At 43.8% G+C, this 16,112-nt stretch overlaps 3 protein-coding genes across 3 annotated transcripts; 2 read left to right on the top strand and 1 right to left on the bottom strand.

Moving 5' to 3' along the window:
- Positions 1–109: 109 nt before the first annotated feature.
- Positions 110–1,438, top strand: Pmar_PMAR017793 (hypothetical protein; the record flags this gene model as incomplete). Its single annotated transcript, XM_002776872.1, has 1 exon — positions 110–1,438. One exon carries the CDS (start codon positions 110–112, stop codon positions 1,436–1,438), a length of 1,329 nt encoding a protein of 442 aa, XP_002776918.1.
- Positions 1,439–3,123: 1,685 nt separating this feature from the next.
- On the top strand, positions 3,124–3,795 carry Pmar_PMAR017792 (Actophorin, putative; the record flags this gene model as incomplete). Its single annotated transcript, XM_002776871.1, has 5 exons — positions 3,124–3,200; positions 3,244–3,334; positions 3,381–3,452; positions 3,498–3,562; positions 3,610–3,795. The coding sequence occupies 5 exons, from the start codon at positions 3,124–3,126 to the stop codon at positions 3,725–3,727; spliced, it is 423 nt and encodes a 140-aa protein (XP_002776917.1). The 3' UTR covers positions 3,728–3,795.
- Positions 3,796–4,032: 237 nt separating this feature from the next.
- Positions 4,033–15,957, bottom strand: Pmar_PMAR017791 (hypothetical protein; the record flags this gene model as incomplete). Its single annotated transcript, XM_002776870.1, has 23 exons — positions 4,033–4,627; positions 5,049–5,142; positions 5,192–5,325; positions 5,368–5,621; positions 5,664–5,795; positions 5,904–6,502; positions 7,058–7,242; positions 8,122–8,264; positions 8,518–8,784; positions 9,275–9,417; positions 9,809–9,950; positions 9,992–10,129; positions 10,585–10,678; positions 11,238–11,354; positions 11,844–11,953; positions 12,903–13,072; positions 13,355–13,529; positions 14,035–14,125; positions 14,185–14,310; positions 14,574–14,722; positions 15,074–15,220; positions 15,691–15,817; positions 15,869–15,957. The coding sequence occupies 23 exons, from the start codon at positions 15,955–15,957 to the stop codon at positions 4,033–4,035; spliced, it is 4,221 nt and encodes a 1,406-aa protein (XP_002776916.1).
- Positions 15,958–16,112: the final 155 nt, after the last annotated feature.

Below are 16,112 nucleotides of genomic sequence, written 5' to 3'. Positions count from 1 at the left end.
AGTCGTTCTCCTATGTGACAGTGAGATCACGGTATATCGGTTACGACGTCCCAGTAGGGACAAGAAGCTACCTGTCGTTGAACGACGAAGACTGAAGGAGATTAGAGAGATGTGCCGCCAGTTAGACGTTATCGTCAAGCACATACCCTCTGAGTTGAACTATGCCGACTCGATATCACGAGCTAAGATCAACGACAAGGTCATTGACGGTACCCACGTCTGCAAGGCGATGTCTGTCAGCGAAGTGGCTTTTGACTATAGGGAGATTACGGATGACGAGATGGCTGAGAATATAGTCGAGACCAACGATGAAGAACCCTGCTCACAATACACCACTTCTCCCGTGGCTAACGCCACGGAACCAACAACTGCAACCACCAACGGCAGGGACACCCAATGTATTCCTACTTCTCCCGTGGCTAACGCCACGAATACGTCAACAACAACCACTGGTGCTAAACTGATAGAAGAGGTTACTACTTCTCCCGTGGCTAACGCCACAACCAACTCTTCAACTGTCGGTGCTCTAGTGATGACTCTCAATTGTGACGGTATTGACCTACCCAACTACGGCTCCTTTACTACTGAACAACAAGAAGAACTACGTGAACTCACACGTTATGCCAAGCCCGTGGAAGAGATCGACCCAGAGCTACTACAGGATGGTAACTACGAGGACCGTGTCAGTGCTTGCGTAATACGTGCGCAAGAATTGGACGACGACTTGAAGGACTTCAAGAATCTTCTCCTTGAGAAGGTCACCTACAAGGAACTCGGCATGAAGGGTGGTAAACTAAGAAGGTTGGCTCGTATTTGTTACGTTGACCAACATGGTATAGTCAGACGTCACCCTAGCCCGGAGCGACTTCGCCATGCTGAAGAAGATGACGACGGTGTGATCTATCTTGGTAACAGCAAGTATACGTCAGCCCTCATAAGGATCCTATCGACTATCTATCACTATAAGTACATGCACTTGGGATCACGACGGGTATGCCATCTACTACAACGTCGGTTTTACTGTAAGAAGATGCATAGGCTGGTCAGCTTTTCTCTACGTTGTTGGGACGTTAGTACTACTGGTCACGTACTCGGAGTCCCTACACTACCCCACGACGCTAACCTGAGGGCCCGTAGGTGTCAACGTATACCTATGAGTATTCACTATACGTATCTACGTCTACTTGGCCTCTATAAGGGTACGTTTCTGTCTACGTTGTCCGATCACGCTAAGTCCAACAACTGTACTAACGTGGTTCACGACTTGCACCAGAACCTAGGGGAGTCTATGGCTGACGTCTTTGCCAAGTACGAACACGCTATTCAGCTACTGAGCGTCGACAGTGTGGATGCAGAGGCACGTCTCGACTCTCTAAGACAGGCCGAGCAACGTGTCTACTATCGTGACTACGTTATGATCGAGAACGACACCAACTAGCTTTTTGGTAGACGACTTCAAGGTTCTATGGTATAACGACTTAGACGACTAGAAGAATTATGTAGACGACTATGGTAGTTGATGATGATAGATGACGACTATTAGACTAGTTCATTTTTTACTTTTTGGGATCGTCATTGTAGCTTATGAACGTTGGGTGTATACGTCAATTACGATGGGATCCACTTAAGCCAACGTCTCCCGTGGCCAATGCGCGGAGCCGCGAGGCAAGCGCAAAGGAATACCAAGACGACTTAAGTGCTCAAGATGATGGCGTATCTTCGCAACGTATCTTGGTGTTGAAACGGCTGGACGTTTCACTCACGTTGAAGATGATGAGATTGATTGCACACCTCTGTTCTATCTGAGAGTTAGAGTTCTAGATTGATACTAGACAACCGTAGCTTACTGTGGCTACGTGTTCTCTCTTTGACTGTGAACGTGCGTCGTTTACGACTGGGAGCAGTTGCTCTTACGTTGTAATCTCGCTTGACTAGCACTTGGTCTATATGTAGTGGTCTCACTAGTGCGATTGAGTAGCAAATCCATTAGATCTAATTGTGATGTTGGGTTCCTACGTTAGTGAGAACACTACGTGGTGAGGATTCCGGCTGAGCCAACCCGCGGTTTAGCAGGGGTACCTTCGGATCGAGTAGAAGTCCCTACGTCTGGTCCCACGCTTTGACAGCTTTGATCCAGCTCTCTACTACTCTTCTACTCTACTCCGTCATCTCCTGGCACCCCTGGCGACCGCGCAATATCAAGAGAAAATCCGCAACCACTCTTCTATGGGCAGAGAGATTATGACTAGTAGGATACACTACCAGGATCAGAGCCGCTCTTAATTTTTGAGACGCCTTTGGAGCACTATTGTAACGGGTTTATCAATGCAGACCGTTGGATTCATAATCAGGCATAAAGAGGGGTCCAATTCAATAATGATGAATGTGTTTTTATAATAAACCGTCTCATATCTGGGTGAGTTCTTTATCGACGGATATCATCGACATGATTGAACAAAGTGGTAAGCCCGACTGACTAGTGATGCCACAGCTATGGTGACGTCCACTGGAATGTCACTCTACATCGCTGTGGCACGCAGAGGCCTTAGGGGGTCATCAAAGGGAATTCTCAAAAGAGTCGTATTTCGCTGTCCGGTATGAGAGTGATTCTCTGACAGTCCTTAAAGGCCTATTTCAATAATCTCTTCAAAGAAGGGCTCCTCGAGATTCAATAATCTCTTGAAAGAACCCCTTGTCACTAACCAGATCTAAAACCTTCAAGACTATCATTCGCCTACGAGATCTGCGCATCGCCAGGGGCGGGCGCGGTAGGATGCAATTACGCGCACGCCTAAATGTAACCGGCGCTCCTACCACTCCCGCCGAATTCCGTATCTCGTGATCCTCTGCGTTACGCACGAGGTTCCCACCTACACTGATGCAGTCCTCAGAGTGGGTGAGTGCTCTAGCAGTGTTACTTAGGTTTGGGCACACCGAATCGGTGTAACACTAACCCTTTATTATCGCCTCACGTTGGCGGTGACTCTCTTTACTCATTTACTAGACGTCCTGTTATCGAAAGTCAATTTTTTCCTTTCGTGATATATTTTGATTACAAGATCGGTGAGACGAGTGACGATGTGGTTGCATTGAGTTCAATTTGTTATTGATCCGTCGTCTCCAATGGCCTGTTCGGGTGTTGTTGCTGATGGTGACTGCATAGTCAGCTACAACAATCTCAAGTTGAAGCACGACAAAAGGTAACCACCGATAACCGCTTCCCTCTCGAGATTGCATGCTCAGATATATCATCTACGCGTTCACTCCGGACAACAAGCGGATCGTCATCGAGTCCGAGGGTACCAAAGACAAGACTTATGATGACTTTAAACGGGTGTGGCCTCCCATCATTCTCCTTCGTCTATTCCCCGCATTACCAGGCTCTTCTGGCCAGTCACGAGCCGCGTTATGCTGTGGTAGACTTTGAATTCGAACACGACGAGTCTGGAGCGGTAAGTGTCTAGCATGCGATTCTTTAATATGTTTTGTATTTTCAGAAGCAAGAGAAGGTCTTGTTCATTTTTTGGTCACCCGACACCGCTCCCGTTAAAAGGAAGATGCTGTCAGCATTGTCGTCGTTGCCGTAGCGTTACAGCTTTTTCCTGTTAGATTCGCTTCTTCTAAAGACGCAATTCGTAAACCTCTGGACGGTGTTTATCAAGAGATTCAATGCAATGATGAGGGCGACCTGCTATTCGAGGAGATTAAGAGGAAAGTCCAAAAGTGAAGAGGACGAGCTTGGACCATATTATTGTTATGTTATTAATTCTCTGCGGAATTTGATTGTTTCGCTGCATTCTCATATATGTTGCGTATACATTATTGTTGGGAGTGAGGGAGAATGATTTGATACTATCCATTCGAAACGAAGTACCTCACACTGCCAATGTAAATAGAGCGAAAAGGGGATGTGAGGAAGCATTTGCCACACTGTGGCGCGATGTTCACGCTGTAGTACAATCACCCATGCGATAACGCATAGCAACTGTCCCTACTATCAATTCAACATTTTGAATCATCTCGAAGAAACCACTACAATTCGTCGTTCATATGTTCCGCAAGATTAACATCAACAACACTCATACCACCCACGGCCTCTTCCCACCAACGGTTATCCTCTTCACTTGCCAACACGTAGGCCACAGCCGTCCATCCAGTGAAGGGCGCGGCCCCGGAAGGCTTCCCCGTGTCGGGGGCGTAGTTCTCATAGATACTCTTTTTCTTCCTGAAACCCTCCTCAACAACCCTCGTGAATCTGTCGCGAATCTTCTCAGCAGTTTCAAAGAGATTAGAAGCTTCCATGACTGTGGCGTAGTGACGAAGAGCTCCTATGGCCAGCAGATTTATGTTACCCCATATCTTCCCTCGCCAATAATCTTCCCCCATACGGAAGAGGGGGTCCGACTTAGATAGAGAAGAAATACCGTAGGGCGTTAGGATGTCATTGCTGATCACATCCACGGAGTTTAAGATAAGTTGACGGTCCTTGATGGGGTCGAGGAGGCCAAGAATTAGCGGAAAGATGGTAACGTAACCGACATGAGGTGAATGAACTGGCTTAGTAGTAACGGTGTACTTCCGAGCGAATGCCTTGTCGTATTTCATCCTCTCCTCCAAGGGAACGTATCTGAACGACGACTCCACAGTGAGGAGGAGGGGGAGAGAGGAGCGCGACTACTTTATGCAACCTTCACACTCACAATGGTCACGGCTACCCCCACACCAACCAGAGGGACTGCAGCACGGGGCATCACTGTAGGGGTCACACTCTATACCGTCCATGGGTGAACACTGCCCACTATGACGACTCACCCACGGGGGTCGAGATAGGATCGAACTGAATACGAGACCATCCAGCTACAACGACTTCGACCAAGCACCTACCCTTTGCTTTTCTCTACTATTTGCCTCCCTATGAGGTCTGAGAAACGCCCCTTAGCATCGACCATCACAGTCCTCAACAGTGACTGCAGACGTGCCTTCTCACTCAACCAGAACCTCGCAGGTCTGCAACAATTCCTCCTTTCCTTCACCTAGCCTGACCCCACCTAACACCAACGGCAGTGCTGTTCATCCTCAGCATGGTATCAGCGAAAAGGATCATCCAAGACGTCAGGTCAACATGGCACTCCAAACCTTCGTCTGAGAATAGCAACAACTCGTGCTCCTCCCACTAGAGAGGGGGGCCTACCAACGAGAACTCCTCGAGGGTAATCATCCAGCCCACTAGCGAGGTTATGGGCAGCAGTACGGCCCTTCCACCGAGGGCACCTCACGGAAGGGGTCGAGAATGGCGATACTTGGGTGGTGACCAGAAAGTCGTACCTGATGTAAACTTATCACCCAAAAATATTTCAGATCTCCCACCAGGCGTCCAAATGCGGGGCCACGAGTAATCGCATAATCGTTTCGACCGACTCCACCGTCTCGAATTTCCCATCATCCGAGCCGCCAGCCAGGAGGCTCCTTATGATGAACAGCAGAGCCGGCGGGTTAGCAATGGCGCGGTCTTGAGGAAGGAACTGTGGAGGGACCCTCGACTGTTGTCGTGGACCAATAGCGGCCTCCCTGGGTATCCAGCCACTCGAGTAGTCTTGCATACCCAACCATGAAAGCAGTATCTACTTCACCATGAGGAAAAGAGGGGGAATATTCATGCCAACCTGTAGGGCTCTGGTCGAGTCCCACTCCTTCATAAGCAATAAATGGAAACCCTCGTCCCAGAGGAATCCTCTCGGGAAAAAGGACCGGCTCGGCACCATCGAAATGAGGCTGTGGTTCACAGGGAGGCCATCCTGATACCATAAATCCCTCACTTCTCAGATTCGAGTGAGAAGGGAAAACTCGATGTCCAACTAGGGATTCGATCCGACGACCTTATCAATGCGAGCCCAACCCCTTACTTTCATCACCAATCCTCCTCTCGTATCCGCCACTCCACCAACTACACTAGCCACCGTGTGATACATCTCCTTCTTCAAATCCGGCCACCTCCTCCCCACTGCCACCCCATACTCCTCCTCCTCGCCATCCAGCCCCACAATTCCCTTCGATTCCACCCGGACCCCCAACGTGGCGTTCTCAGCAACTTCAACCACCCAAAGGCCCACACACAGCCGCCGCCCCTCACACGCCGCTCCTCCATCCACGAGATCAAATCCCGGCAAAATCTTGCCATTCTTACGTTTCTTACGTTTCCTCAACTGTACCAACTCAGCCACATTAAACTCATCCACGGTTGGCCACTCCAAACGATGATAAGATCCCTCCGGGACACCAGTGAGATGATAGTCACCGAGGCTTCCTCCAACGTCATCAACATAAAAATAAATTTTCATGGTTTTGTTTGCGAATCGGTTAACAACATGCGTGTTGATGTCAATGGCACCGTTTTGAATTCTCCAGTCAATGAAAATGGACGCCCGAAGTTTGCGGTCTTCGGCGAGGAACTTTCCACGACTGGGTGTATGCTCAGCGTACCGAAAGGTTACTCCAGATTTCTCTAAAGAGGAATACACTCACACGCATGAAGTCGTGAGGGAATTCGCGATTATCCATCAGATTCATATACAATTGGAGATTGGAGAATTTCAAATCGATTGAAAATTCCCCAACCGCAACCACCCGCTCCACACGACTTCGACAATTTCAAAATTCTTGGAGAAGTTACATATAATAACAGTTGAGCCTCGTATGACATAGCCGTTTTATGATAACCATTACCAGTACTATCTAGATTCAATACATACAGAAAAACTGTCGGTCACCAACAGCGATCGGTCGAGTATAACAACGAATTTGATAGTCCTGATCTCTGAGGAAAGCTAATTTTGAAGGAGAACCGCTGATGATGAAACGATGATTTTCAAAATTCTTGTGCTATACTACTGACAACCAACTCAGATCTGCGCTCGACAATTTTCTGAGTCTGTGAAAATACATAACATTTTCACATACTCCACATTTTCTTACAAAATTATCAAAAAAAATTACAATGATTGATAATAAATAAATGACAAAATATATGCCAGTCCCTACCGCGCCCCTCCCAAATTACCAGGAACATCACATTCATATCGGATATGCTTAGCATTAGCATCACTCCACATAACACCCACCACCGGGGCTCCCCGAGGGTCCTCTCCTTGCCATTGACTCTGGGCTGGCGTCAACGCGAAGAACAGCTGAGGTATATACGTACCCCACGCTCTCCTCAGGAGATACTTCTCCGTGAACAGCGAACTGAAAATACCGGACTTTGTGAAAGTTACATATTACTTGAGCATTTATTACATACATTTTTTCAACATAGGGAAATTTTTTGAAAATTTGCGAGAAAACTCCACGAAAATACCATCAAATGCTCTTCAAGTAAGAGAAAAACGTCAAGCACGGTTGGGAAGAAATCATCCATGGAGTTTTCCTTAGTCGCGATTATCATTCGTTTCTATTATAACAATCACTGTGAGGAAATATGCACATAGTCAACCACATGTGCTGAAAATTCTCATTTCTCTCTGTACATTTCTACCCGAATTCGTATATAAATTTCCATAGTAAGAAAACTCCCGAATTCACCTGGAGAAAGCGAACATATATTCCTCCAATTCTCCCCCCCCCCCACTACTACTTGAGATCAAACCCTACCAGTGGCGCGCTGTGAATGCTCTCGTCATCCTGCGGGAAGCTGACCAGCCTCACTCGAGATAGTATAATGATTAATCCCATTCCAATACATAACAGTAACCTCACCCATAAGGGAATTCTAATACCAACGGATGAGGACTTTTTTATCATCACAAAAAACTACTCCAGAAGAGACAAAGCCTCATATGAGCTGTACTAGAATTCAATTTCAAATAATACCACAACTATTACGACAATCTTCTTCCTTTTCCCTTTTACGCTTAGAAATCTGACCTCTTACTCCATCGTTAATCGTTTTGATGTTTCTCTAGTTTCTACGAACAACCACCAAAGAGTCTTCACCAAGATTGTTGATTAATAATACATCACAATCATCTCGAAATATCATCAGCATGTTCTCAATCCTATTCCACCGTATTAGATCCCTCCTAGAATATAAACCCAACACGCCCCAACCGAGCAGCTAACAATCACTGATCATGTATATCCATCATCCGGTTAAATTTCCTCTTAAAATCGTCTGCCTGTTGACGAGCCTCATCGGGGCTTAATTTCACCACAGCAGAAGTCGGCAGTTCCTCCTCACACATAGGGCACCGTAAAGAGCCCGTACGCGCCTGCATCACTCGATACGCCAGATTTTAAGAAAATTACAAAACATAATTTCTCATGTTCATATTTATACATATTTTGATAATTATACTCGCAAGTATATGCAAATTCGGATGAAAATGTATGAAAAAAACCATCAAAAATTTCCCAAAATTTCCACCTAGTCGCCAACACATATGCATATTTCCCCACACAGACACCCTTGTACATTCGTGGATAACCTCAGATGATATTCAAAATTCTTTTCGACTGACTCACCAGCATTTTCTCCAACATAGTGTGCCTCGCCGGTAGCATGCATTTACGACAAGGACAGGCCCAGTCCTCCAATAGAGCGTGTAGACCAGTGGCTATACAGAATGGTACAATATTCTGGCAATTACCACAGCTAAGGGACGTTTCTGGTAGCAGCGTCGAGCAATAAGGGCACGGGGTGAGAGGCTCTTCATATTGCTGCTGTTGTTGATCACTCTTGGGAGGCTTACGTACGACTAATTCGATCTTTTTACGCAACTGCTCTGATATCTGATAACGCTGAGATATGAACTTTGGTCGCCTTCGTCGTATATCTGATTTCATTTTATTTAACACCAATCGAGGATTCCCCGACGACCGTCGCATTCTCTCTTGCTTCGACGAGGAACGAGAAATTATGGATGTCATTCGAATATTAGCAGAAAATAATGGGAAAACAAGCAACAATGATAAACAATGATAATGAACAACAGTGATAAACAATGACAAAAAGTAACAATAATAAACAACAATAATAAACAATGGCAAAAAGTAACAATAATAAACAACAATAATAAACAACAGTAATAAACAACAATAATAAACAACAATAATAAACAACAATAATAAACAACAACAATAAACAACAATAATAAACAACAACAATAAACAACAATAATAAACAACAACAATAAACAACAATAATAAACAATAATAATAAACAACAATAATAAACAACAATAATAAACAACCATAAGCAGTCCAGTATCCTCCTCCCTACCTGATTCCTCAAGTGAGCATCCCTCATAAGGTCACATGCGTATTGGTGTGCCTCCATCTTCATACCACACTTCATACACTCAATAACAGCCGATGCAAGAGTTTGGGCACTGTGTTTACGGAACAACTGCATGACGACGTCACCTACAACATCAAACTACATTTCATATTCACATCGAATATTCACTATAGTGGAGTTTTACGTGAAGTGGCGTCGTACTACTCTGGGAAATATTCGCGGTGATATGCAGTAGTCGTGCAATATATTTTTAACTACTGTTTTTCACATCACTAGGGTGGCCGTGAAACTCCATTGATATTAGGGGGTTTGATTGCGGCCTACGATGAAGGACTGTGTTTATTTCTGTGTAGGTTGTCTCCTTGAATTCGTATCGCATTGCAAACGTCAAGTTGATAAATAAGTTCTTCTTGTTGTAGCGTTACCTCACTTGAAGATAATGAAGGCCTGCCAACTTTCAACACTATCGACCTCAATTGCTAACAACATATTTTCGATTCTTTTTTCCATGCTCACCTTCACAGATTCGCCTCAATAGAAGTGCAGCATTCACGTGTTCTCCCATTTCTGCCAATGGCCTCACCAAAATATAGCTTTGCAGTAGCATCAATTTCCTCCACAACTCTGTAGGCACACTCATCTCAACACGTTCCAAATCCTAAAATGTATCCTCCCACATTTACAACGTATGCAAGGCACCTTATACGTCTTCAAGAGGAGCGCGCGGGCAGATTTATATCGCCCTTCACCTTGTTCGCGCCCTGCTATGAGCATTGCTACTTTTGTTGCCTCCTCATAGTTGCCTAATACTTCATGCAACTTATAGATACATTTCGCCTGAGAAATTAAAACCGAAATCGGATTTTTTTACCAACGATGTTGTTTCAACCGTAATGCTTAATCATTCACGAGGTGGTTATTTCTCGGGAACATTTTCTCTTTGCGAATTCCTATTGATAGAGCCTTGTTACTACAGCAGCAGCCATACCATATTTCAGTATAGGAAAATATGCACATCGTGAACTACGTGTGTTGATCGCAACATAAAATTTTCGAGAAAAAAGTAAGAAATAATCGTCAGTTTCAGTGCACTTCTACTCGAATTCACATGTAAACGTAGAAACTCCTCAACTCTCATGAAAATATGAAACTTGTGAGAGAAAATTTCGAGAAATTCTCACCAGTTTTCTTACACTTCTACCCGAATTCATATATAAACTCCTATAATCAGTTACCAAACTTCTCTCAACTCAGACGAGGATAGCGACCATTTATTCCATCACAGCCCTCACCTGTTGTTGCCCAAGTTGGTGGTCTTCAACATCTGCGCTCGCCCGTAGTAAATGGTCCACCAGACGATTGACCAAAGCTTCATCACGACAGCGCCTGAACGCCACATTCTACATCCCTTTCGAGATCGCAAATGTCTTCAGAATATTCTAGGCTGATACTGTGAAAATAATTGTCATCGTGATAGTTGCATTAAATTTATCATCTGATATACACAGTATAGCAAACAGCAACCCTATATAAATCAACCTACTCCTGAATGGGCAATAACAATATAATAACCATACAAGCTGTGGAGAATATCGACCCAACATTAATAGTACTACTACAGTACACTCAGGTTTGATAAACAAATCAGAAAAAACAAACAAACCACATTACCCTGTATACGAGTGAATCGCAATGAAGATTGTACAAATAGTGAGAGTAACGTATTACAGGGCAATCGAGCGTAACGAACAATATACGCCAGCAAGTGGGTGTTGTAATATATGCTCGCTTTCCTCAGCCGAGCTCGAGAGTTTCCCCGAATATCATGAAGTTCACACATGAATTCGGGTAGAAGTGTGCAGAAACCACTGAAAATTCCCCGAGATTTTCTCCCCGAATTTTCATACTATAACATGTGCATGTAATCCCACACTGTGAAGCCTACCCAGCAATATCAATAGCGAGCTCCATATGAGCCGGCAACTCCCACAACTCTTCCTCCTCACCACCAATACTGCTCCTGCGCTCCAACGATAGACATAGATCCAATGCGAGCTCATACCTGGCACCACCATCGAGTGATACGACTTCTACAACAACACTATTATCATTTTCTGTAATTTCTCGACCAAACCGATACATAGTTAAAACCAATATAGTATTTCACCGTGAAAAAATGCGGATAAACAATACCGTAAAGTGTCGAATTACGAGTTTACGCTCAGCCGTCACACAAATCGAAAAATTTCTGTATCTACGCCCCCCTCCCACTGTAGTAGCCCACCTCACTAAGTATGATAAAACATGCACATGGTCAACTACATGTGTCGGTGAGAAAATGAAAATTCTGGGAGAGAATCTTGAGAAATTCTCGTTAACTTATGTACACTTCTACCCGAATTCGTATGTGAGCTCCTATGCTAAGCTCAGCTGAGAAAAACGAATATATATTGCAACACTCGCCATCTGCTGCTGATGTTCTCCCGATGAGCGTCATACATTTATCATTCGTAAAACGGGTGAACACATATTCCTCCAACACTCTCCTTACTCTTCACACAAAACATAATTCTTCGCCGCTTCAAGTGGTAGATTTCTTTCTCTATAATAACCAGCAATATTATTATACTGTTTCTGTACCATTTCGGTCGACTCGCGACTCTGAGAGAAAATGATCACTCTCTGAAGATGGTGTTAAAACTGACCATAGTACTCTTACAGATTTGTCACTAAATTCTTTCGTTACAACGACATCCTCGCGTTTTCAAAAAGCTAATTTCAATAGAAAAATGAATAATTCGCTTCGCTTCGCCTCGCCATGCCGCAGCAAAGCTCTGGAAACACCCAAGCCATCTCTAGAAGATTTTCGAGATCATTGACGAGTGAAATCAAAGTCACACCCCATCAGTTTTGCTCATCTACTCCCTATACTGTCGCTCTCTTCTCTGCATCGAAACATATATAAAAATTAATCTATAGATAGTCATATCATCATAATGGAGTTTCACCAGCATTTTACGTGAAAAACGGCGATATTCTCGTTGATATGCAGTAGTCGTGAAATATACTTTTCACTAGTGTTTCTCATATCACCAGGGTGAAACTCCAATATTTCTATCCAATAGGAAATCTTCAATTCAACATATATCACAATCATACACATATGGTTCTTATACACTATACTTGTATTCACATATACTGGTCTTTACGTATACTCCATTTTCACTAGCGCACACCTATCAATTGCCCCTGCAACTTCGCATCTACGTTGATAGGGAGAATGCCATATTTGAGATCCAACATTTAGTTGCGTGCTCTTCCCCATGTTTTCATGCTTGCTTTCAATGTGACCTCTTTTACCGATACTACTACACGTGCAAGTTTGATAAATGCGGATGCCATTATGTCAGCGTCGCATCCAAGAATGATAATCTATTATTGTCAATTTGTCACCCGATATTTCTTCAAGCCCAACATGAACACGTATTATCACCAGCATGGATGTGACACTGACATCCATCTCAAACTTGCACAGAAAAAATCAGTATTTTTTATACCCCCCTGAATTTCGCTCCGCTCATCTTAACAATATCATCCCGCACTTTCTCACCCTAGCCAAGGCCTTCTCGAATACAGCCATCTTGTCATGCCGCATTGCAATTTCAAAAGCCATATCATACAAGTGTGCTCTTGTCAAGAACTCAATCGAACCACAGATATCACCAACTCGTCTACAGTAGTCCGCAACCATCTCTGCTGCTACCATCGAAGGCGCCAATCCTACACAAAAAAACGGAAAAAACGGAAAAAACGAAAAAAAAAAGAAAAAACGGAAAAAAACGGAAAAAAACGGAAAAAAACGAAAAAAACGAAAAAAAGGAAAAAAAGGAAGAACGAAAAAAGGGAAAAAACGAAAAAAAACCAAAAAAAGAAAAATTTGGTTACCTACACAAAAACGGCCAGAACCAACACAGAAATATATTTTCGTGATAAACGACCGCAACAGTTTATTATTTATTGCCGAGAAACATTTCCAAAAACTCTCATACCAACCTCACCCACCTCTCCTGATCATCTCCATTGCCTTCCTTGGCTCGTTAAGCTGATTCTCATTTAGCAACATTCGGACGATCGAATCCATATCCCCTCCCTTCTCGTAGCTCCTTTCAGCTTCCTTATAAAATCCTCGGGTTTCTTTCGCCTTTGCATACAGCAGGTGCAATTTCGGCGTTGAAATCTAAAGTAGTATTCAAGTCTACCGAGTCGCCGATCACGCGGAGCCTATAAGCTCACTTAAATTTTCAACTACTTTGCACGCCAATAGAAAGCTTGTGTTTCTGCTAAGAACGCGAATAACTCCATCGCGAAAATCAACCGAAAAATGCCCGAGCTAGGGACCCAACTCCCGATATACATGGCTGCTTCAGTGAATCAGAGTTAAACTAATTTTCAGGCTACCATCCCAGTGATAATCGCATATTCTGAAATTATGGAAAATTCTTTATCGTATAGTCATTTCGGTTTCCTCAGCTGTTTCACCCGTTTTACGTGGAGTGGCGTAATACACCCTGCGCGAAGCGCGACATTCGCGATATGAAATCAATTAATAACAGTTCGCGAATTTCGCTCCTTTTCACGTGTTAATCACTGCTCGCATGCTTCTTCTCGTGAAATGTAAAATATGTTTTTCATATCACAGGTGCAACTCCACTATATCACAACAGATCGGCCCCGTGAATTACTTCCTCCATCATAGGCTTGGCAGCATCAAAGTCCATATCCTGAATATACAGTCCACATGCTCTCTCCACATTACCCAAACGCTCATGTATTCTAAAACAACACCGCCACCACCCAGGTTCGATCCCTGCACCTGTCATTTTTCCCCTCACCTCCCAGCATGAGAGTATTGCTTCATACGCTCCATAATAACAGCGCATTCCATAAGCACATCCTCCTCCTCTAGGTCCTCACATATCTTTGCAGCTTCATCGTAATCACCACAATAACACAGGCACCTTCACAACAGCTGCCCACAGCGCATAAATACCAACACGTATTGGAGTTTCACAACACGTAGAACTGGCGTTTTTCTCGAAAGTGAAAGCCGCCGAAAACGCGATTTTTACTAGTGTTTTTTATATCGCGGGTGAAACTCTATGATGATATCCAATTTCATAACCATAGCTGAATGCACCACAAAGGAACGATCCTTGTTAATGCGATACAGGACTTATTCCATGGTGACACTATCAATGGTGACACGTCTCGTCCCACTCACCGAGCCATGCCACCATAACAAGCCTGTATACATTCTTCTTCATGATCATCATCACCCATGTGGAAATCATCAGCCCTTCCTTCCACCTCTCTGACCGCCTCCCTATAATTCACCACAGCTCCTTTATAGTCGCCCTTGTCCTCAAGCATCTAATAATCGATCACTTTCAACATCCACAACATACAAGCGATATTTCATCTCAAGTCTAAAATGGAAATTTTTTTCTGGAAAAAAATACTCCTATTTTCAGAGCTGTGAAAGCGGCAATTTTGAATCGAAATTGCCTTTCTCACATTTCAGACCAGTACGCATACTCAAACCCTCACCCATACATTAGAGTTTCGACACCCGTTTTACGTGAAGTGGCGTAGTAATACTCTGTGAAAACCCCAATATTCGCGGGGATTTGCAGTAGTCGTGAAATATATTTTTCACTAGTGCTTTTCATATCACTAGGGTCGTGAAACTCCATTGTAAGTGAGTACTCCACTTCAGCCTACCGTTCCAACTTGACGATATATTAACGGCAGTCTACTCCTATCGATGGTGATGGCCAAGCCCTTCGCAGATCCCCACATCTGGGCATCACACATAATCTCAAGTGCTTCTCGAGGCACTCCAGCCTTTATAAAAGTCTCTATGGCAGCCTGAAAACAACACAGTACTTCAACTCTTCCAAAATGATGCAAATCCAACCAACTACTATTTCCATGCAGATGATCGACCCGAGCTTCATAAGCATATATGTCGGACAATTTACTAACACTTAGGTGAATATTTCCTTTCAAACCGGTCGCAATTGTCTCAGCGCAAGTGAACTACGTCGGAAGCCCCAGGGGATGTCATGATTTCGCTCATCTCCACATATCAGTAGCCGTGGCGATGACCGATTCATTTCATCATATGATAACTTATCACTTCATCAAAAAATCATTCAAGTTTTCACTACGATTTCAAATAGATCTGAATGGAATCTAAATACTCTAAAGCCAAACCGGCTAGTAGATCTAAACAATCCATCAACGTTTGAGCTCAATAATGACTTGAAAACTTGACGAAAAAATTCAATTTTCCGATTTTTTTCCGGAAAAACACATACTCCTTATATTCATCTCACTTGTTTTTGTCCAAGGAAGACTTTCAAATATCCCTGCAACATCGGCACCTCCTCCAGCTGAACAATTCGCTCCAGAAAAGATACCCTATCACCGTCACCGCATGCCCTATAAGCTAATACTGCGATTCTGATTAAAAAACCATCATCCATCTCAATAACAACCAACAACACGTCTCACTTAATCTCAAGTATCTCTACTGCTTGCCTTCCAATAGTCCTCAGGAGCATCTCCCTCTTCTCTAAGTCGTCATTCATCGACATACACATTCGATAAGCCAGATCTAATACGAAATCAATATCTCCCGTTATGTCACCACCGTAGCAAACAACTGTTGATACATCGTGTGCTACAAAATATGTAATCGCTTTCCACAGCTGAGCTCGAAAGTTTCCTCACTAGAGTGTATATACGAATTGGGAGA

This window comes from Perkinsus marinus (assembly GCF_000006405.1).
Source record: "Perkinsus marinus ATCC 50983 genomic scaffold scf_1104296953018, whole genome shotgun sequence".
Classification (NCBI taxonomy): Eukaryota; Perkinsozoa; order Perkinsida; family Perkinsidae; genus Perkinsus; species Perkinsus marinus.
The sequence above is the reverse complement of the archived record's forward strand: the minus strand, read 5'-3'. Positions and strand labels throughout refer to the sequence as shown.